We start from the raw sequence: 24,507 nt of genomic DNA, 5'->3' as shown, positions 1-24,507 counted from the left end.
CTTGAGACCATTTCCTCTTGTCCTATCTCCCGTTCCTTGGGAGAAGAGACCAACCCCCACTTCTGTATGACCTCCTGTCAGGTAGTTGTAGAGAGTGATAAGGTCTCCCCTCAGCCTCCTTTTCTCCAGGCTGAACAACCCCAGCTCCCTCAGCTGCTCCTCATAAGACTTCTTCTCCAGACCCCTCACCAGCTTCGTTGCCCTTCTCTGGACCCCCTCCAGCACCTCAATGTCTGTTTTGTGGTGACAGGCCCAAAACTGGACACAGTACTCGAGGTGGGGCCTCACCAGCGCCCAATACAGGGGGATGATCACTGCCCTAGTCCTGCTCACCACACTGTTCCTGATACAGGCCAGGCCTTCTTGGCCACCTGGGCACACTACTGGCTCATATTCACCAAGCAGTCGACCAACACCCCCAGGTCCTTTTCTGCCAGGCAGGTCTCCAGCCACTCATCCCCAAGCTTGTAATGCTGCATGGGGTTGTTGTGACACAAAAACAGTTGGTTAAGCTATTGCTTGACCAGCAATAGCTTTCACATCTCTACAGGGATCAACCCCAAACTCAGTTTTACCTCTTGTGCTACCAACCACTAACAGTGGTTTAATGAACGTGTGTGAATTGCATGAGTTCATACAGAAGAGGAACGAGAGGGACGAAGGATGCTCACCAGCAGTAACAGGACATTCTGTGAAAAGCTGATAGCCATTACTAGATACACACGAAGAACAAAATTGAACTTATTCCTAGGGGTACCAGAATTTGAACTTGAAAGTACACATCTGATAGTGAAAACATGCTGCGGACTGTCTGCTGTGTTACTAACCGTTCTGTCTTGATAGCTTCCATTTACACTTTTTGCTTTTTCTTAGCCAAGAAATCTGAGATGAAAACATCTTTTGGAATGAGAAGCCTTAGATACTTATTGCCTTCTGTCTAAAGCAAAGATTTATTTAACTGTATGGCAATATTCCACTAAGTTTGTTTAAAACTCTTAAGGGCAGGTTATAATTCATTTTGATACATATGCCTCTACACATAAATATATGCCAATTCTAACATTTATGATTGCTTGCAGTATAAAAGATATCAGTATAAACCAGATATGAGTTTAACAGTGTAACAGAAGACAACAAATTAGAGTTCTTAAGTTCTCTGATACTCTTTGCCTACAAGCAACACACCAAGAAACCAACATAATGTGAAAGATCGATGTATTTATTCACACCGCCAAAGAGTATCAGAGAAACTGAAACAATATGTAGAAAAAAATGTGATAAATATGCAAACTCTGCCTCATCACCAGTTTGATAACAACAGAAGAGAATCAGCTTCCTTGTCCTTCTGGAAGTGGACACATACCGTCACTTCTGGAAACAGCTACCTCTACCTCCAGTATTCTAGGCTTCCCACATCTCCCAGCTTTCAGCTCTTTTTTGTCCACTCTGCTGATTTCAGACGTGTAGTTATCCTGTGAGAGCTCTGCTGCCAGGAGGGAAACATATGGGTAGAATATGAGAGGAAAAGGGACCAGAATGGAAAAGCAGAATTGCGGCAGGACTGAGAAAACCATTGCAAATGTTTGAATTTACCCACATTTAAATCAGAAAACCTGAGAGGGGCATCTGATTCTTCACAGTTAAGTTAACAAAATAGTAACTTCCCATCGAATAATAATTGTTAACATATTTTCCTAACGCTTATAGAAAGCAGAGTACCGGGAGCTGCTGAGTGAAAGATAACTTGCTTAAAATGCCACCTAACTTTGCAAACATTACGTTGTAACATAAAATAACAGGTTCTACAGTAGGTGGGGTTCTCAATTTGAAACACCTTAAAAAATTAATGTTAAAATACTTCTAATTTAACACAAAATAATGTAATAATCTGGTTGAATTCTCAGTTCTTAAGTGGAAATAAAATATGTTTGAACATGCCAATCCATTTTACTGCCAAGGGTAGTAACTACAGCCAGCGTGGCTGATTTTAGCTGCACACTTCCCATTAACGTTAATGTAAGTTTCACAGCTATATCGCTGCACATGGGTAGAGAATATACCCTCCGGTTGCTAAATGGCAATGAAAGAAGAGAATGAATACATGGTGATTCCCCTGAAGAGGAAAAATGCCAAGGAAAGAAATGTCAGAAAGAATAATACAATACACAGAACCCATTCAGAGAAGGCAGGACATTGTGGGGGGGAAAGAGGCACTTTCTGGTCTCTTTCCAAAAATCAGTTGTGTTCTGCATTCCCTGCAACGATGTAACGCTTGAAAAAGACTTAATAGCCTCTTATAAAAGGCGAGTCATGAAATCCAAAAGAAAAAAGCATCTTTTTCTCAATTCAAGTCTATGTTTCAGGTGGACCTACTACTTCTTTAGACCTAGATCTAAAGCTTTATCTCTTTTTTTTTTTTTTCTATTTTTTTTCTATTTACATCTTCTGGATTACATGTAAAGTCAAAAAGAATTAGAGGAACATTTTCATCAGTGCTGCATCCCTGGGGCTCTTTGCTGGTGACAGTTCAACAGTTTGTCTGGCAGAGCTGATCAAGGTTAAAAACGACTTCGCAAAAAAATGGTCCTTTTTAACTGCTACTACTATGAGGTTCCAGCCCAGCTCCAACTGCAGCCACTGAAACACTGCAACTTTATCTTATTAGGTGAAGGTCTAGGATTAGGCTGTTAAATCCTGACCTGCATTTCCATGGTACCTACCACTGTGCCCAAAACCATTACTTTTTGAAGGTAATGTTTCTTTCTCTGTTCTAAGAACATTACATAAGGTAATGTTCTTACCTTAAAGAAGGTAACCATTCTTTCTCCGTGCATGGTAATAATTTCATGGTGACTATATACCTATGTGAAGTATTTCAATTCAAGAATAAAAATCAGAGGGAATGAACTGTTAAATATGGGTGAAATCACTGCAGACTTGAGGTCCTAGCTGGGGTTTGGAAGCAAAGCTGAACACCTTGACTTCTTCTGAAAAGTTTCCTATTTATCTCTTTCTGTCTTTTATATATATACACAAGTGCACGGACTGTAGCACAAAGAATATCACGATAAGGGAGAAAAGTCTTTTTTAGTTTAGATACAACCATGGAATACAACGACATGAAGAGGCAGTCAACATTATAAAACAAATGATACTTTTTATAAAAATATTTATTGTTTTCAGAATTGTTTTAATATATTAATTTGGGGGGAGTTGCTTATTTTCTTATATTTTGCTAAAGTACTTTATCAGTTTAAAATCCATTACAGGAATCCATTTGTACAGTATTGCTGGATGAAGTGGTAATCATAACTCCCACAAGAAAAATGGGAGGTTTTCGCATGCATTGAATTTTTGCAAATGAAATTTCCAGCAAAATTTTGCCGCATTATCAAGCAAAATAAATACATTTTTTCTTTTCTTTGTCTTTGATTTTCTTTTTATGATTAATATTTTTTCAATGTAAATTAAAAGTATTAACATTATTCATCTGCTGTATATGTATAGTCAAATATACACATATGTAACATACACAGATAATGTATCTGTGTGAATATATAACACGTACACAGATGCATATAAATATATATTTAATTTCTACAACAATATAATTTTTCCCATATTTCTCCAATTTCACATCATATGCTTACTCCTAAGCATCCATTTAGCCAATTTTGTAAACTGTGATAAATCAAATTACTCTGTATTATTAGTTCACTTACTCTATATTATTAGTTCACTTTTTCTCAGCACAAAACTACAGTGAAAACTGGTTTCCACAACTTCTAATTACAAAACATTAGCTACCTGAGTCTTCTCCAGCTGAGCAGATTAGCATAGATCTTCTCTGCTGACAGCTTTGACCTTCACTCCAGCAAACACTTGTCAAAATGCCAAAAGTAATTACCTGGCTGTTTAGGAAGGAGTAATGGGGTGTAGCTACCTACCTTTTCTTGTTACTGATCTAAAATGTCTATAAAACTTTGCCAAGAGGCATCCTCTGGATTTTGGCATACACATTTTTTTCTCATCTGTCTTTCTTTTCTTTTTCAACAGCGTATCAAATATTAGCTATATCTTCTCCTGCCAGCCAATCCCATCGCTATTCTGGGGCGCAGGCTAAATAACCCACTAGGCGGATCTTTCAACCAAAATGATTTTATGATTGCTGTCATCCTGATCTTGTTGCACTGATGCAACCAGGAAAAAAAATATACAAAAAAGCAGTAGAAGCACCACAGGAACAAATGATCATAATTATACTATAGAAGACCATCCTGTTTATCCTCTGAATTATCTTAAAAGGACAATTATGTTATAGCTTTTTTTTTTCTTTTCATATAAAGCCTTTTTCCTATTCATATTTCAGGTTTACAATTAAGAAAACAGAGGCACAGAGAATTTACAGGTACTTCTCGAAAATCTATGACTAGATTAAATCTAGCTCATCTTTTGGCTTCAGCAGCATAAAGCTGTACAATTTCTCTTAATCTGGAATGTTCAAATTTATAGAAAATATTTTCCAAGGAGAACAAAGGGATTTAACATATTTTCTTGATGACTACAGGATACTAGACAGATTAAGTATTTGCAGATTATTGCAGTGGTCATTAATCTCTAAAGCCCACATACAGTTTTTGTCAGACAATGGAAAACAGCATCTCCAAATAAGAACAAGATCAAAGATCTATAAATCTGACTCCATCTTAACTTACATGTCAGAATTGATACATGGAGTTCAGGAAAGCTCAGGAAAACAACCCCAACTTTCTTTGACCACAGATAGTCCAGAAAACAAAATTAATGAACATCAAATCGCTTGCCTCATAGTCACAACATGCTCTAATATTTGTGCAGGTGACCAGGTAGCAGCAGAGGCTGCTGAAGTAGCCTTCAATCCGTAGGAGAAAGACTGCTCCAAATGAAGGCAATGTTAACATACAGGACTGCGTACTGCTGACAAGTGTGCCCTTGTGACTACTGCCAACAAACTCCCCTTATCTTCAAAAACTCTCCCAAAGCTCTCAAGTTATTCCTTGTCCCACCGTCAAGAGCTCATTATTTCCCCCCTCAGATACATTCCTCCACAAGCTACCAGCAGCAGAAGGTCAGGCAAGCGGCTATTTTCAAGACAGATGATATGTGAATCCTCCGGACTTCCTAACTAAGCCTTTGTCAGCCAAAAACTCTCCACCTGCCCTTTCATCCCAGGTCATGCTTATGCCTTCTTCCCAAGATGTCATCCCATAAATCGTGTTCTACCAAGAGAACAGATTGTAGCCAGGTTCGTGTCAGCTGCCCCTACACGCTGCTACCGAAACACCCTGCTTCTGGAGAAGTGCCTTTTCGTGTTATTACTTTTCTCCAGCAAAAAGGGATGACAGCCTTATTCTAAGATTATTCTGTGTGTAATTGATTTTGTGTTTTTTCTTGTGCTTTAAATAACAGCTGTTTTTCATAGAGCCCTGAAGTAGCACCTCTCTCCCTCGCAATTTTTTATTATTTGGCTGATATGAAAGCTATCACTTACAATCACAAGACTGCTAATCATCCAACTTCATATATTGAAAATAGAATATTTAGTTACATCAGATAAAGGGCATTTTCCTGTTTGTACCAACTAAAATAGAACATTATCCCCTGTTCCACATGGTGCCTAGTGTTTATTTGCATGCATAGTTTAAAATTGTTAGGTTTATTTTGTTGTTCCACATTTTGAAAAGTTATACTCAATCTGTCTAATGGCTGAAAAAAGATGTACTGACTGTTCTTTTTCAGGTAAAGGCTAGGTTACAATACGATCTAACCTAAATTAGGGTTTCTTTAATCCTTTTAGTTATGCTCACCTAAAAAGTTACATATTCACCAAAAAATATTAGATCAGCCTTACCTAGTCTTTACAGAAAAACTGCCTTTTTTGTACCCGCCTTACCATATTTTTTCTTACTGTAGCATTCCTAAATGCTTTGTTGCAATATTCTTAGGATTTGGTATAAACAGTCTCTTAAGTGTACTGCACAAAAATATATAAAAATTATGAAAGTATATATATAACTATAACATTTAAGGATGTCTGGAATTGTAAGCATTGTTATATGTCATATTGCTTATATATCTCCATTTTCCTGGAAAATGCTTATCATAAAAATGCTAAATAGAAGCATTTTTGCTAAATAATATAACGAAATATGACATTAAGCAGGTTGTCTTGGGTTTGGGGACTTCTGCTTGCTTCGCTTTAAATTAGAATGAAATTTAGTTCTCAAATATTTTAGTATAGGGACTTTTTGATGCCATGTTCACAGTGGGACCCCATAGTACTGCTGTTATACAAAAATTAATACCTCTTAATTTCAATCACACATCATCAGTGCTACGGACTTCAGTGCAGCTACCCATTGCTTTACATCAGCTGAAAACAGTCCTTTTAAAATGCACAGGTCAGTTTGAAATATCTACGTAAGGAAACATGCAGCAAATTTAATATGGAAAAAGACTTTTCACTTCTATAGTCAAAAATGTATTGGGAGATTTCTTGGACTTGAACGAAAACCACTTTTCACTTCAACTACATGGCAGTTTCATCTTGCGTAAGCAGCTGTAGGTGTGAACAAGCTGACTGCAGGAATTTGATTGTTTAATAATGTTAAACGTGGTAATATTTATCAAACTTGAAATCTTTGCAAGTTTACTCAGTCTTAAATTAATTTTGAATTCCTAAAGAGCTTTGAACATGTTACCAAAGGAAAATGTGAATGAAGGAGGCTTGAGTAGAAGAAATCAGGATTTGCACCAGAAGATTTTAAGCACGATAAAAAATATTTTTGAATATGTTACGAAGCAGGGACTACTGGAAGATCCTGAAAGCTGTACTAAATTCTGCAGTCCTGACTGCAAGCAATCTCTAACCTCCACAATATCTATATATTTCTGTGGATATTAGTGATGACTTTCTCTCACCTACCTTTAGCCACCTGTGATAAGTGCCAGTTCATACAATCTATCTTTTCATTTTGAATTTAGAGGCAATCTAGGCAACTAGTTTTGACTAAATGCCTAACATTGTTAGATGTCATACTACCAGAGGCTGTTTAAAAAAGTAAACTTTAAAATCACTATTAACCTTTAAATCATGACATAAATTACTTTAATAGAGGACTTATTTTTACCTGTCTTCAGTGGCCTGCCTACAGATTTCAGAAAAAGCAACTAACAGAAACACATGAGTAGCTGCAAATCAACCTTTGCAACTATATATTTTTCTAAGCTTCAATTCTGGTCTTTTCATTGAACCTTTGATAGAACCGTCTGGTTCAGGTATCAGCTGTTGTATTCTAAAACATTAATATATATCTCTATATAAAATCCATCAGTGGTGTGTTTCTCTTTATTTTAGTTTAATCCCAATCTGATGGTTTTCTATGAATGGGTGCTTAATAAGAGGCATCAGAACATAATGACATGAACCATTGTTGCTTTAATTAAAGAACACTGGCTACATAATGCTACTTAGCTCTTGTTTTTCTCCTCAGTTCTATAAAATGATTAACTAGCTTTAGAGTTCCCAATAGTTAAAAAGCATGATTTAGGGGTTTATGCTGGAATAGATTACATCACTTTATAAGGTGAACAGAAGGAAGTTCTGAAGTTTTCTGTTACAACAGAAAGCGGTTTTAAAGTAAAAAGATTTCTTTCTAAAATTAGATACCTCACAGTTATTCTTAGAGGACACAAGTGTATATTAAAAAAACCCCCATCCTTACATATCACAGCGATGAATACCACAAATAGAAGGAAGTCACTGGAGAAGAGCCATAATCAAAGGCACTTGTTGTTCCTCAGGATTGAGGCACGTTTACTGCAGGCTAGCACCCATCACAATTGCTAAAACTCATTCCGTTTTCTAACAGAAGAACAAGATGGGAAGGAAATCCCGTCTCAAAATGCCATTAATTATTGTATCAGACATTTGGTAGTGCAGGAAACAGTTTAGATTCTGAATAATATTTCAAAAATATGTCATCCTTTATTCAGCAATGGAAAGGTTTGAGGAAAATATTCAGATAGATATAGAAAATACAGCGGGTGAAAGGGAATTGATCCACTCGGAGGGGCAAAAAGGACAATGTGAACTAAGGAAGCTTGAGTTGAAGAAATCAGGATTTGCATCAAAAGACTTAAGAGAGCTAGCACGGAAGAAGAGCTGTCAAACTTTTACGTTTCACATTACAGACCAAAGGATTGTAATCCTCCTTAAACCAGGGCAACAGCAAGTGAAATCAGATGGACCTCACAGCCTCCTGGCTACGTTGTTCAAAGTTTCTGACACAGAAGCTGTCAGTTCACTTCAAAGATGAACTTCGAATTATTCATAGACACACTCTTTGTTACTGTCTCAGAGAGAAAGACACCTAGTTGCATAGTCTACAAAAATCTAGACAGAGGGAAGGAATTCAGCCATAGACTTTCATCTTGTTCTGTTCACTTCATCACAGCTGAACTATGAATCTGACAATGACTGGCCAATGAATACTTTCAAAACAACCATTATTGCTCACGGTTGTGGGCTAGAAAATGAAACGAAGACAGTGTGCCAGCATGGACATGTTTGTGACTGAAGCAACAGAGTTAATCTTTCTGAGACTTCTCACAAGACGTGCAATGCCTGTGCCAAAAATCAACAGGACTGGTTATGGCCATTTAGGAAGAACAAGGACTTCTTAGAGAAGAGGAAGCCTTTTTACCCAGAAATTGACATTTCCTGCTTCTGATGATATAGAATTCATATCTCCTGCACCAATGGTCACCGTGAAAAAGAAGATGGATGTTGCCATCACCAAAACTACACAACGGACATTGCCAAGTTTCATTATGCCAGCAACAGGAGCAGTACAAAGAATAATAAATTCCTAGATTACACGTAGCCAAGTGAAATACATTATGCAAGGACCTTCTAGCAATTAACCAACAATGGTCTAAAAAACATCAAAGGCCAGACAGTGTTTAATCACAAACTGAAATAAGCAGAGAGAGAAAATCACAGTATTCTGAACTCACTGTATTAAATGTCATTTCCCAGGTTTTGTTCAAAATCCTCTGTGAGACCATGATGTTTTTAAGACGTAAATCAGCAACTCTATTCTAAACATGCTTTCAACTAAATACATGGATAGCTTAATAAAACTTTGCATAATCTTACTCTTGCAGTTGACGATTTATTCCTCATTGTTCTCTTGTTCCTTCTGCTAGTCTCCCTTCTCTACATTTATACGTTCTTTACATATACACATTACATGTAGCTTTACTATGTGAAGATACAGTTATGTTATATGAAGGTAAATTGAAGATTTACCTTGAACCTTGAAGTTCTTTCTCTTTTGTTCTCCTGAGAACCTCCTATAACAATTTTCTTGCTAATAATGGATAATAATATAGAGTTATCATGTTTCTGTCAACAATGCTGGTAGGGTCAATACCTACTGGCTAGAGAGCGAGTGAGCCTCTGCAGCGATCCTAGAAATGAACAGCCAATTTAAGTTGCATACCAGATCCTCATCAATTGATTCTCTAATGTTGAGTAAACTGTCTTCCCTCTGTGCCTTGTTTTGATAAATTTCAGACCATGAAATTAAGAGTTGTGCAAGCTTTATAGAGGTATTCCATAAATGTGCTTTTTATTATATGTATTTCTATTATGCAGCAAACTGGAAAGATAACCCCCTTTGACCAATAAATAGAGGATGACATTTCATGACCAGAATGAACACAAGAGGACAGGCATATAAATCAATGCTTTAGACTTACATCAGATTTGCTAAAATTTGAACTGTATATTTCAATTGTACTGAAGGCTAATACAACCAATTGCTGGAAACAGCTAAAAAATGCACCTAAGCATTATGGCTTTAACCGATCATTTGTACTTTCATAGTTAAGTCATTTAAAATACATTTATAATGGATATTTGCAGCACTGAATTTATAAAGAAATCAAAATATATTCATGTCAGAGTCTCAGCCCTTTTTAACAGGGCACAAATTTGATGTCTGACATAACCTATTCTGCTGAAGAATCTCTTAAGAAATGGGAGCAATAAACAGATTTCTGCAGTGACTGTGTAAGGCAGGTTCCTCAGCAATATTTCCAAGTTGAAGAAGAAACTGGGATCATTTTTTTTAACGCACGTGGGGCACGCGGTCTCTGACATGGCTTTGAAATTTAAATTTCTTGGTCATTCTTCAGAAAATTCTGTATTTCAAGCCTGCTAACTATCCAAGGTCATTAAAGGGTTTTATGGTGTGATGGGAACTAAGAGCCTTTGAAACTAGACCATTGATTTAGATACTTAAGCCTACACATTTCGAAGAGGAATTTTTGACACCTATAAATACAGCTCAGAGTTGCCTAGTAAAAGGAACATATCAGAGGCAGAATAAGGCATAAACACCAACTGAAACCAGGGTCACTAATATGACGGGCCATTTAGCCATCCTAATTTAGATAAAATCTACGACATCTTGGACCACTCCAAACCAATAAGACACCATCAGCTTAAATCACTAGACAAGGTGAGTTAACTCTAAGGGTTTTGAAGTGCCCTTTTCATCTCAAAAGGACTGTTTAATGCTAAAAGCTAAGGATCATGTTTTGCCTGTTTAGAGCTGCCAATTTTAGCAAAAATATTCAGTTTTAATGTCAAAAAGTTCTATTGCAATATTTGTTGCCATGGATATTTCCCCACAGCTGGGACATGACCAAAATTTGTAGGTGTCAAATCTCAAAATCTGTAAGTCTACAAATTTAATCATTTGCAGTTGTTTAAAACTGCAAGGTAATTCTATATGCATTTTTTTTGTATGTTCCAATACTTTTGAGGTGATATCTTTATTACAAGTAGTCTATTATACAGTTAAATTTTAATGATAATATAGTATTTTTTGCATTTGTGCGGGTTCTTTTTGAGTGGAATTAATTTTGCAAGGCATTTTTTGCAGAATTAGCAAGCTGGCAGAGAAAGAATTTTTGGACAAGAAGGTTATATGACTCGATACCCTACTCTCTAAGTCATGATTACTGGTCTCTGTCAAACCATGCACATTGTGAAAATGTAGGTGTCACCCGTTGGGAAACAGAAAAGTAAAAAAAAACCCGATGAACAAAAATCAAAACCCAAAACCAAGCCAAACCAATAGCTCAGTCAAGTTGGGGGAATTAAAAAAAAAAATTTTTGTAAAGTTTTCTTGATAGTCTAATATATCTTCAAAAACCATATTTTGAAGAAAATGAAATCAAGATTTCTGACTTGCTACAAGGGTGTGTATCACAACACTTCTTAGACACAAGAACCTGCAGACAAGACCTATCAATTCCCCAACATCTGGTTATGCATTGCCTTTTGCTGTGCTATCTGTCCCCTATCACTAATATGCCTACTCTATGCGTACATTCCTTTGCTCTTCAGTCTCCATTTTTCATAACACCTACAATGTTGCATTTTAATACATATCAAAAAAATTGTAAGCATGATTCCAACCAGTAAAAGGCTGCAGCTACACAAATAAATGCTTTTATTTCACCTTGGCAATGCTGAGCACAAGACTTCTCTCCTACATCTCTTTTTCATGTGTGCAGTGTGTATATGATCATTACAGCCAGATGATGCTAAAATTCTATGGTTGGAAACTTCAGAAGTTTCCTTTTTTCTAATTATCACTGTTAATATACATGTCTTTGCATAAATAGTGGGATTCTGGAGTACCTATAAAGCAAACTCCTTGCTCATTAGTATACTGACTATATTGCAATTTTATATAAACAGAGTTATCTTACTGACAATTGTTCTTTGCTAGATTTTTCCTAACCTTTAAACTGAAGAGAAATGAAATCCACATTCATTTGTCTAAATGATGTCATCTGCCAAGTATAATTACTTCTAGAGCAGGTCATCTATGTCTAGAGAAAGTTTATTTCTTCAAAATGTTGCGATGAAATTACACTGCACCATTGAGCTTGACTTACTGGAGAGAAACAGGGCAGAGGACAGCTGCTTGATGCAAGATATGTTCTATGTTATGAACGTCAGAGTATGTGACACTGGCAAAACATTGCCTGTCCTTCTGCTCTGTAGTCAAAGAGCAAATAAAGGTACTGTTAATGTAAGAAAGCAAGCTATTCACAATTTTAAATTACTCTGTTGTCAGCTTTCCTGTACAATTATGTAGCCCTAGAAACTGCAAAAAAAAGTAAGCAAAACATTTACGCAGAATTGGAACCGTAGATTACTGGGAAAAAAATTTATCAGCAAGAAGGCAGCTGAAGGATTTGAGAGAGCTTTATCTCTCCTCAAGCCTGGTCTCATGTACACCAAAAAGAACGTCTCTCAAACTCCAAGAAAACATAGGAAACCATTTTTATTATCATACTTCCATATCGCTATTTTTTAGTAGATATTCTAAGTCATTCACCTGTTTACGTAGTTGCTAAAGAATCCCATGCCTTCTCTAACCTGCCTATTTGTCAAGCTCCACAGGTGAGGATGCAAAACTTTAAATATAGTCCCCTATAATTAAACCTAAATAATGCAAGGAAAATATGCAGTTTATCCATTTTGGTTACAAAAATATATACTACATGAATAATAACATCAAACTGCTGCACAGAAACTGTTCTTTTGGATATCAGTGAGATGTGCATGCACACAACATCCGCACAAATAAATTATTTTTTGCAAATCGTGATAATTTACATTCCCATAATTACTATGGCATCTGATTACTTATATTTCTAAATTCTTTTACTTTCTAAGGATGTGATGGACAGTGAAATTCTTCTGTCAGTTTGGTGTATTCATTCTCTGTAAACAAGATCTGCTTGCAGAGTTCCTGGATGGATGTCAAGTTACCTAATAGCAACACACCACGGAGTAATGCATTGACCTGTGCCTGCCCTAGAAGTATGCACTGATTTATTCTGCTTTGGTTTCCTTTGGTAAATTAAGTTTTTGGAATGCTTTTCTTCAAGACACTGTTGACTTTTTAGATTTCTAATTACAACTAAAGCCTAAAAAAACTTCTTATGTAAGTATATACCGCTGCTCATTTTTTAACTGAATTTATATTTCGCTTTAGAGATCTGCAAGTAAGAAGTTTGCTCAAAATAAATGAACTGATTACCGAGTACATTGACAAGCTACTGCAACCTTATTTATGGGATAGAAAAGAAAAATGAGATACTTTTTTAATTTAAAATGTTTGACAGCTGGTAGAATTGTGACCGTTTTTTTGGTAAAAGGCAAACACAGGGTTTAGCTATAACAACACTATGGCCATGGTGACACACTGAGAGGAGCTGATATAAGACTCCTGTAAACCTCTTTCTGCAGCCATCAAAACCTAAAAATCTTAATGTACTAAACAAATAGAAGTTAGGAAATGACTGGGATATGGATATATAGAGTAGATAAAATTACAATATAAAAGATTAAACTGGTTAATCCTTAGAACTTCCTCTGGGGTGACATTTTTTTGTCCCCAGAACCTCCCTACTTTGTCAGCAATATTTAAGTTAAGGAAGTTGAAAACAACTACTTTGATCCCAGTGGTAAGAAAAAACCCTAACATTACTTCTTAATTTTGCTGAAATAAACTAGTCACAGCACTTACACATTTCAGAGTAACTTGGTAAGAACAGGCCAAGGCGCACCAGGAACCTCCTGAACTTGACCAGGTTTCTACGGACTTGCTAAGTTTCAGGGGATGTCTTTTCCATGTACTTGTAAATTTTTTAACGCATGTAAACTTCATAATCTACAACAGGCATAACTACATACTGCATTCCTATTTATTTTGAACCTGCCTTCTGCCAGTTTCATCTGTTCTGGCATTGTTAGAGCCACTGCGCAATCCCATGCACACTCGCTGTGCCACTCTGGTCTTGACAAACCTTTCTCATACCATACTCATCTTTTTTTCCCAAATAAAGATTCCTGCCTGATTTCACCATTTGTTGTACGGAAGATATTCCATACTTAAGAGTCATGCATTCTGCCTTTCTCTGAATCTTTCCATTTCAACCTGAGTTCCCAACCCCTCTGAGCTATGAGAAGCAGAACTGTGTGTCGTATTTAAATAAAGGCAAGGGATAGACTTATGCAATGACCAATTATGCCATTCTGTTTTCTATTCCTTTCTGAATAATTCTTAAAAACACCTTCTTTGTTGAACTGGTAATGGAAACTGAATTGTTATTTTCATTACATTACCTATTACTGCACTAAGTTCTTACGCCAGAGCAGTAATGGTCTATTTAGACCTATAACTTCGTATGTAAAGCTATTTTTTTCTCCATATGCTTTTTTTTAATGCTAATTCACAGTGAATTTCATCTGCCATTTTGATTCCAGTCACTTGGTTTGTTAAAGTTTTTATACATTTATAAGTCCAACTTTCACGTTTAATACTGTAAATAATTTAATACAATTAACAGACTTTCTCACCACACTGTTCACCCTCTTTTCCAGCTTGTTTCTAAGTACGTTGGATGCCACATTCCCAGCAGAGATCCTTGCACTTTTCTGCTATCTTTAGCCTTTGAAAAAACTAATAATCTATTCGTAATCGGTTTCTTGTATCTTAACCAATTACTGATCCACCATTTTCATGTTCCATATTCCACATTCCAAGAAACAATTAGTTTCTTTAGAAATTTCTAGTGGAAGACCTTGGCAAAAGTCTTTCCCAACCCAGGCAGGCTCTACTGGCTGCATCATGTTTGTTGATCCCTTCAGAGAGATTCAAAAGATTTACAAGGCAAGGCACTGCTATAGAAAGAACATATTATTTTTTCCCCAGGTAAATCATACACATTGAGGTGTCCCATAATTCAATAATTACTTTGTTGTAATTTCCTAATTTTGACCGTGTGCCTCTAGGGCGTTATGGCATGTTAAACCCTTCTAAGAAAAATGGTATCCCATTGGCTACTCTCTAATCATCAGTTAACAAGACCCATCTCCAACGGGTTCCACAAAGGAAAGCTCTGGTATGGGAACTACCCCAGTTCTTTCTATCACTAAATTCATCCGTAGTGAAGCAAAAGGAGAAGTTAATGGACAGTTTGGGGCTCCCGGTGTTTTATTTACATGGATTTTTTTTTTGTTTCTACTTTCAAGAAACATTGCAACTTGTTTACTCATAATTTTTAAAACCTGTGAACTGGGTAATTTGGAAACAAATCACTTACCAATTCAGTTACTTTGACAAAATTATTTATTGCAGTCAGCAACTCCATAATAGTTATTAGCCAAGTTGACAAGAAGCCAACAGGTTTCTTGGAACAGTGGTACTTATTCAGAAGTAGCTTAGCTCCAGAAATGCAATGTTTATTACCAAGATTAACTTGTCATTGAAATTGCCTAAACAACACACCAACAGAGCTACAGTTCTACAACCTATTGATCCAGAAACTAAGGCTAACATGTAATAACATTTTTGTTCCCTGAAAAAAAGTATCAGAAAAGCAAAGGTATTACATCCTCATTTAGAAATAACCAGTCTGTTTTTATGAGTTCATGACAACACTGAAGAGTTTTTCACATGCTGGGCCTTGACTACAAGTCTCTATTTAATCCATTTCATCGACAAACAAGGAAGTCTCAGGCAGTTTTAATTGACTCAGAGGCACTACACTTCTATTTCCCATATGTGCCACTCACCTCTTGACTGTCTCTTTCCTTAAATGTCAATCTTCTGGGAGGATGGGATGTCTCTGTGCTGTTTGCAGTGCTACTGCCTGCTAAAAGGGCGCGTGGGAGGTCACAGTTTGGGAATGAAGGACAAGGACTCTTACCTGCTGCTTTGGCAACATCTGCAGTTGAAATGTTTTGGAGGTTTGAGTGCACTCTGAAGGTCACAGCTGGTCCCAGCACGCTGGAAGAGATTATTAAAAAACATAAGATTCATAATCAGGAGACATGGCGTAATATTGCTTATCAAAATAGGTTTTTAAGGAGATACTATTAAGACACCATTTAGCTCTCTTCCTTTTGCTTCATTAGCTACATTTGCATACATTTTTATACCTCTTGTGGTTTCTTCTGTGTATCTTGTGCCTGTCTGAAAGAATTTCAACGACATTAACTAAACTTCAGAACACTCCTGTAAATACTATTCCTATTATGAAAATGGCAAAATGGAGGCACTGAAATTGTTATTCTCCCAAGTACAGAATAAACCGTCACTGGAAATCAGCACCCAAAGAAGATTACAGGTAGTTTCAAATTTAATATGCCTAACATCAACACAAGGTTTGTCTTCTTGTCACGACTGTAAGTCAGAGGGACAACAAAATAAAAATAGAATATTTATCTTGATCAGGTTCTGCAAGAACATGTGTGGGGAAAAGATTTTGGACAGATCCGATCCAATAAGTGATTTTGACCAGAAAGATACCACAAAGTATTTATTTTTTAACAACAGAGGTAATCACCTCTTTGAATAACTTACGAAGGGAAATAATTGACTCTGGTGACCCTTTTGGGTGCAGTCTGATAGTCCTTTACGGCATTAAAATCCATGAGGCATTTACAGAGGAAGGTACTGATTAGCCAGATGAAGAACGAAAAAGTATACATGATTTCAGAAAAAAAAATCATTTTAAAGGAAAATAAATCCATATATGTCATTCTGCATTCATTCTCCACCCATCCCAATAATAACCAACTTACAGGCACGTCTGATGAAAAGAATAAAGAAATTTCAGTTCGGGTATCCTTAAAAGTATGCTGAAGTACATATACATATGGAAAACAAAGACAAAAACTGACACCATTATAAAAGTTTGCTTACATACTATGTATTATGTGAGTTCCTAAGTTTTTATTCTTCATATAATCAGGGAAAAGAATTACACTTATACTATGAATAAAAACCCTGCTTAAATGGTGAAGTATGATGGCTGGAACCATACGTGTTTTGACCTCCTATAGCTGTGGCTTATGAGAAAATGAAGTCTGAAAAATTGCTGCATAAAAGAAATAACTTGAAAAATATTTTTGTTGCAGGGCTTGAAATGAGGTATTAAATTATTCTTTTACCAACATGTTAATATTTTGCATTCATACAATGGAGAGTACTTAATGAAGTGTGCTTAACTGCATCACATATATCCTAGACAGAAATACCTTTAAACTTTTTCCATTTCAGGAAGAATAAAACCTATTATTAACCACAGGACTGCGTTTCGAGGTCGCAAAGGGAATCGGAGTAAGACTAAGAAGCATCCTTTCTATCTTTTACTAGCAAAGCATGCACTGTGCACATTTAATTCTGGAGTTAATAAGAACTGTCATTAATCAATCATTTTTCTCTAAATACTGTCGCGGGGGGGGGGGAGAGAAAAAGAAAACAGAGAGATTTTATTGCTAAAGGACACTCCAGATGTCAAATCATTAATGAGCAAGAAATGTATTTTAATAATGTTAGGTAATTATAAAGCATTTCTCATCGTCATTTAAATAATATTTCAGGTTATAATACTCTGCAATAATATATACTGCAAAGTATATGTTATTTGAGATAACTACTATACAAAAATTCAGACCATTCCCTGATTCTGTCAGTGAGACTGAGACAATCAACCGTAAAAAGCACCTGAGAGGTTCATGATATCATCCATACACTGAATACAACTGCCTTGCACAGTCCTTCCTTCTGCATTGGCAGCCTGAGACACGATGATTCTGCCGTGGCGGCTCAGGCAGTTACAGCATAATTAGCACTCTGCTTTAAATAAAAGCAGGCACCAACGCAGTACGCAGCTGTTCCGTGACAAGGACAGGGTGAAAAAGCCCAACTGTAGATATTCCTCCCAAATCGACACTGCACACCGTTATAGCTGAGAGCCTGGAACCAATGCAAACTTTCAAACACAGTGTAGTTACGCTTCGGCTTTATCAGCAAAGACATAGAAAGTTTGTTCCCCTCCTTCCCTTGCCTGAGTTTTTTGCTGCTGTCTCTGGCACAGAGCTCTCTGCCTCCCCCGCCTCCCCCAGTCCTGCCCCACTCACTGCAGCTAAGCACTTCGTGGCATCATTAAAATCATATATATTAAAACTGGATCATTTCAGTGATCCAGCCCAGGCAGGGAGAGGCAGGGATTTCAGAGTGAAGCCCGGCAGGGACCATGGCGCTATTCTCTAGTGACTCCACCTGGATAACCCGGGAACACGACAGGATCCCAGTCGTGCCCATGCAGGCATTGCCACAAGCACCGTCATTCCTCGTCGCCGCTGATGAGAAAATGCGGGGAAAAAAAAACAACCCGGAGAAAAAAAACAGGGTGGGGAAAAAAAATCCTTATGCAAGTGGGATGGTATCTGGTTAACACCGTTCATTTGCAGGAAAGAAGAAATCTCAGAATTGTTTAAAATACCCATTCATATATTACTACGTGGGATATTGTTTTTCTTTACTTAAGCAATTGAATGCTTGAACATAAGGAATCACCTGAGCACCACATAAGCACAGCTTCACTAGGAATACTTACAAAACGAGGAAAATAAAGCAGTTCTTGTCACAACTTTTTGCACATTGCTATTCTGTTGTTTATTTAAAAGCAAACAAAAGACCTTGAGATTACTTGGTCAAAATTACATTTCTGCTCAATGTTTTGGGAACTGACTGCTTCAGGAGCTCATAAAATGAGATTTTTCTCATGGGGGGCTTCTGGCAAAAGCACTCAATAAATAAACATTTCAATAACAATAGATGCCCTTTGGGGAATTCCTCGCTGTTCATTATGTGTTGGACAAAAACATTTAAACAAAACCAGTAATTATTTGGCTACAAAATATTTTTTAAAAGACTTTTTAACAAGAGGGCAACCAGCCCGAGAAAAGGTTCTAAGATGTATAAAATGCACCCCTGATCCTTCCTAACCAGGAACTTGAAATTAGATAGATGAGACTGCTTTTTCGTGTGGCTGTCAAAGCCTCTGAAGCCTAGCTAGTATTAATGGCAATTGTCTTTACCTCACTCTAAATACGGAGGCTCACTGGAGTGCACATGATTGTTTATGACCTGATGAATTGCAAACAAACCCTTCCCACGGATGCAGGAGGGTGCTGCCGGTTAGCGGAGGCATCCCTCCTGCCTGGCGGGTCGCATCACGCCAGCGCTCTGGAGGCGAAAGCAATCAGAAACGTAAACCACAATGCCCAGGCTGAAACGTAACCTACATCTAAGACACGCGCCTGCTGCGACCGAGATGAAACACGTATGGTAGTAGCACGTTTAATCTAGAAAGACAGTATTTTATGTCAGATTTTTTGTCTGTTTTTTCCCTCCAATCTTCATTTTACCGCAATTACACCTATGTAAATTTGTAGTTAACTCTTCTGACACAAGTGAACTTACACCCACCTAAATAAGAGAAGCCTGTGAGTTTTAGAAGGCCTCTGGACTATACTATTATAATTGCACTTATCATTTTTTTCTAATACTTTGTTATGATGTTTTTTTCAATAAAGGTAAGCAGGTCTGGCTTCAAGGCTAATAAACAGTGACCTCTCCCCACGCAAAATGTAATGTCTGTTGCAATGACCTGCTAAATTTATTACTTGAAATTTACTGACTAATTACCCTCTCTGTTGGCTGTCACAACTTCTGCTTTTTTTTTAATTTCAATAATATTGCCTTCAGCCATAATAGTTGTTTTTTTTTTAACAAAGACATTCAAAGCATATTGCAAATTGTCACCCTTATGTGCTGTTGTCTTATATTCTGTTTACTAGAGATGAAATAATTACAGTGTTTATACCAAAATGACTTGAAGGTTGATTGCTGATTTAATAATATCCCCTCCCCTTGGGTTGATATTTGCCATCTGAAGGTGGGAGGGTGCACATGTACAGAAACAAACAATATTCTTTGTGTAAAATAGAAGTATTTCCTTTCATTAATTGTTTTACTGACTAACAACATTGTCATATTTTGCCTGTCAACAAATGAATGATCTGAATAAACCGAGCTGGAGCATGATCAATATGGCAAGGTCCATATCACTTTCAAGCCGTAGGTTATAATTATATTTATGAATGACAGGATTTAAATCTCCATAAATTATGCAGCAATCTTTGCATGCCTGTTCTTCTCCCTCATGTGTGTATACTTTAGTATTACAATATCATACAGGAGGTTTACTGTGAAATACAGCCACAGTCTATCATACCCCCTAGTGGAAAAGGATTTGAGAAACAAGTGCCAACATGGTTATGTGTATTCTTGAAGATGAGACTTAGAGCTGATGCTGTATGGAAATGAGTTGAGGTGGCACTGCATTTTTAAAAATTACAGGCAGAGTGCAATTTCTCAAGACTGGAGGAAGATGAAGAGATTAGGATTGGGTATTTCCGACATTAAACATTCTCTTAATGACCCTATTTCATAAAACAGAGCTTGCGTTAATAAAGCTTAGATTTGAAATTAGAGTCACTACTTGTCTATATGTTCATTTCAAAATCCTTTAATCTCTGGAGGTTAAGAAAAGCAATTAGTAATGCTCCAGAGGATTGCGCAGAGCAAATTTTACAGCAGCGAAGGTAATTGTCTCAGGAAATGTTTGGTGGGCTTGAACTAATGACTTGCAATGTGTACACATTTCTTTGCTTACTGTGTTTAGGAATTCGAAGTTTATGTCCATTGTTTACATTGCACTGAAGCCTTCTTTTCACCTTTTCAATTTTGGAAAAATTAAAATGTTCACACTTATGTCAATGTGTTATATATTATATATATTGGTATATAAACACGTCAAATCAAATTGATGGAAAAACGCACATGGCTAAAAGAGGTATTTTTGCAATACAGTACATTTGTACGACACGATTTACAGAGCAAAGCAAAGGCAGAAAATTGCATCTGGTCGTCATCATATAATACATACATGGATTAAGAAGTGGCTATGTACGCTGGCTATTGTGTGCTCCTTCTGTTATCCAAACCAGCCGTAAATCCATTGGATACTTGATTCAGGTTTCACCAACATTTTTGACTAGAAATTTTGACCAAAATTTATTTTGTGGAGCATCGTGTCATACTCTATTTGTATTACATTAGCAGGTACCTGACTAAACTTCAAAGATTCAGGAAATCTGTGAAGGACGTATTGTGTTGACCTACGACAAAATAACTTCCCTGAACTGTTGAGTAGAGAATATTGATCATCACCCAGACTTAATACTAAAAAGGCACACATCTATCACTCTTTAATATCTTTACTGTTCAAAGGTTTGCTTCATTTTGCACCTGGACTGAAAAAATATCAATGTACAGCTGTATGTATTCTCACATTTCTATTGACATGTACGTATTTACAGCCAGTGATCAATTAAAAAATCTTTTTCTGTTTTAGCAAATTGATCTTCTTGAGCCCTTCTCTGGAAACTCTTAACGTGCTCCTTAAACTGCAGAATGACACACAGTGTTGCACAACATGCTGCCATACAGCCAAAAATATATTGTCTATTCTGATTTATATCCTTTATATACACTTAACATGAACTGTTTATTTGCAACATTGTCTACAGAAATGTGGTCCTGTAATAATGATACAGCAAGCATGGAGAGAGAAAGTTAAAGATTTGTTGTATCACACCTTATGTCTGACAATGACCGAGTACTAAAGATGAAAAAGCAAAACCCCTGCTAAGGGAAAGACATTAATTGCGGCGCTCACCAGTTAGTGCTTGATTTTCTATCACCACTTGCATTTCATTAGAGAGGTTTACACCGTGCAGCTGGGTGAGGCGTAGCAGGTTAGACCACAAAGATTAGATAGACTGGCTGTTTCAGAGCAATCCCATCTTGCAAATGTAACTACATGGAAACAAAACTTCGGTCTGGATTTGATGGTTGTAGCTCAGACGTACCTCTGCAAGCTGCATCTGCAGCCTCCACAAACCCAGTCATTATTTGGACACTTTGTAGTGCCCCATTCTCTCCCCTCAAAAGGATCAGTGCTGCAGGGTGACTTCATGGAGCATCGTTTCAAGGGGAGGGCAAAGGGCACTACAAGGTGTCCCCATAATGGAATGTATCCTGACTGACACACTACAGTCAGAATCGTTGCAAGAGTAAAGTCACAGAAAAGGGGTGTCGGGTCCAGACCAGGATGCCTTCCAACAACAGCAGCCCGTGTTTGGTGGGGTTCTGATGCCAACCGATGCTAAACGATGGACTTGTAATTATTTTACGTTAGTCATTAATTTTGTATTAATCATTTAATCTATATGCATCAAAACTGTGCTAAGCACATTGATACTAATTTACAGTGCACGAGGCAATGAAAGAGTATTTTAAAGATTTTACAACTCACTTCATCTCAGGTGAAGATTATTTTGCTAAGCCTACAATTTAAATGATTTAAAAAACAGACAACGCTCAATTTAGAGATTGATGCTACACTCTGTTTGTCCTATTTTTATTCTTCACAAAATGCAACTTCTGATGATTACTCAATATCTATGAATAATTTGCAGAGTTTTAAAATAATTTTTCTATTAATCTGTCACAGGCCATGAAACTTGACATTTTCACCATCCTGAGTACATGAAAGTTGCCAGCTTTGCCTGCCATGCAAATAAGGTTCTTAATTACAGTATTTGAAAGAACAAACCATACAAGTGCTGTAATTTTTTACAGCAAAAGTGTTTGGACCCTGAGAGAGTGGGAAAATGGTCTCAAAATGCTGCTTAAATGTACAGCGATTTTTCTTTCACTCCCCAAAGATTAAACTAAAGGATGAAAAAGTTAGGTAATTAAAAAAAAAAAAAAAGATTATTGTATTCTATTTATATTTCCATTGTTCTTTATAACTTTCAGTAGTCTGCCTGGTACACAAACAGCAGACAATTTTTAGCCAGTAAGCATTCAATGCTTTTTACTGACTTCAGGCTTACTTACCCTCTGCACACCTGTGTTGTTAATGGAGTCTGTTGAAACCACGTGTAAAATTTGTCTACTGGGCTGATAGTCACCTTACGCTCGGCTTGCACAAGTGATTTCTAATAATTAATGAAGAGCATGACTCACGTGTTTGGACTTTTGCAGAGGTAAAGGTTGAGCATGCTCATAGCTTTGGTAGGAGCCAGACAGGACACAATTTCTTTGATCAGGATTAGGCAGCACAACCAAAGACCCAAAACCCAAACTTTGCTACAGCCTCAACTTATAAAGCTCCAAAACTCTGAATGCTACAATCAGAGCCCTTCCTCTTGCCATCTTAAGAACCTGTTGGCTTCTCCTTTAGCTCTGAGGAGAACAACTAGAAGATTTGTTCTTGAGCTTCCCCTGACAGCTGTGAGGGAGACAAGAGGCATTGCAAGCGGAATTTATTGGGCTCTTTCGGTCGCACCTACAGATGTGTATTTGCTCTGGCTGCCTTTAGGGCTCCTAATACAAACCCTTGCCCAGGCAACTTGTGGTGCAGCTCAGGCTTGGATATGCAATATTTACTGGCTAAGGTGTAAAAAAAAAACGTGAAGAAGAATTATTTATCTTTTGCAGCTGGGTCAGCAGGTCTGCAATATTCATGCAATCCATCCGTCCGTCCATCCAGGGGACAAAGAAAGAAAAAAAGTGTGAGTTTGTTTAACTAGGAGAATCAGTTAAGCAAGGGCTGGAGGATCAAGAAAGACATAGACATAGGATTAATTTTGTATATTTCTTATAAGGGACTATTCTTTTATACTGATCTCTACATTATAATCTTTTTACATTTCTAATATTTGTTATTCTATTTGTGGACCAAGCTTTAGTTCAAGAGTGAGAATCACAGTTCTCTGTTTCTATTCTCATATCTGTCACCAAGTTCTGTACCATCATAGGGAAAATCAGGCAAACTGTCTGGAGTTTCAATTTACCCATCTGTAGAATGGAAATGATTACCTGGTAATAATATGTGAAATGTTACATAAATAAAATGCAATGGTGCATGTTCAGTGACTTGCTTGAAACAAAGGGGTGTATCCTGCCTACCCTATAATGTTATGAACTTTAATTTTATTAAAAAATGAATGTGATGGCATTCTCAGAAACACAGAGGCATGAGTAGTAGGGAAGTATGAAGTTAAAAATAGATGAACTTCAGAAGCTCACTTATCTGTAAAACCCTTCTCTTGAGTAGGGACCTATGAGTACACGGAAATGCATCTATAACACTGGATTTCATTCTGCCTTTGACTACAAAGGTGAAAATCCTCTGATTTAATGAGATGAAATGTTGTAATGGAAAGACAAACTTCGTACATTTTTATTTATAAAAGTCTCCCTAGATTTTTACGGTCTTTCTGTTTTGTCACCTAGAATTCATAAAACGCTGCAGGCCAAAATCCTTCTTGTTATTTTAATGTATTTTTATATTTTTCTAGCAGGAAAGTTACAGTGGAGAAGGCAAAATGATCTTGGTTATATGCACATTTATTAAAGAAAAGCACAAAAAATATATTGTACC

The 24,507-nt window shown here is 36.9% G+C and overlaps 1 protein-coding gene across 1 annotated transcript in view; it reads right to left on the bottom strand.

Moving 5' to 3' along the window:
• PTPRN2 (protein tyrosine phosphatase receptor type N2) overlaps positions 1-24,507 on the bottom strand; it is a 663,063-nt gene that overhangs the window by 343,918 nt on the left and 294,638 nt on the right. The window contains exon 14 of the mRNA XM_054190602.1: positions 15,847-15,926. Coding sequence (XP_054046577.1) covers positions 15,847-15,926 — 80 coding nt within the window. The remainder of the gene's footprint in view (positions 1-15,846; positions 15,927-24,507) is intronic.

This window comes from Rissa tridactyla, chromosome 2, assembly GCF_028500815.1.
Source record: "Rissa tridactyla isolate bRisTri1 chromosome 2, bRisTri1.patW.cur.20221130, whole genome shotgun sequence".
NCBI classification, from domain to species: Eukaryota; Metazoa; Chordata; class Aves; order Charadriiformes; family Laridae; genus Rissa; species Rissa tridactyla.
This window is presented reverse-complemented; position numbering and strand designations above follow the sequence as displayed.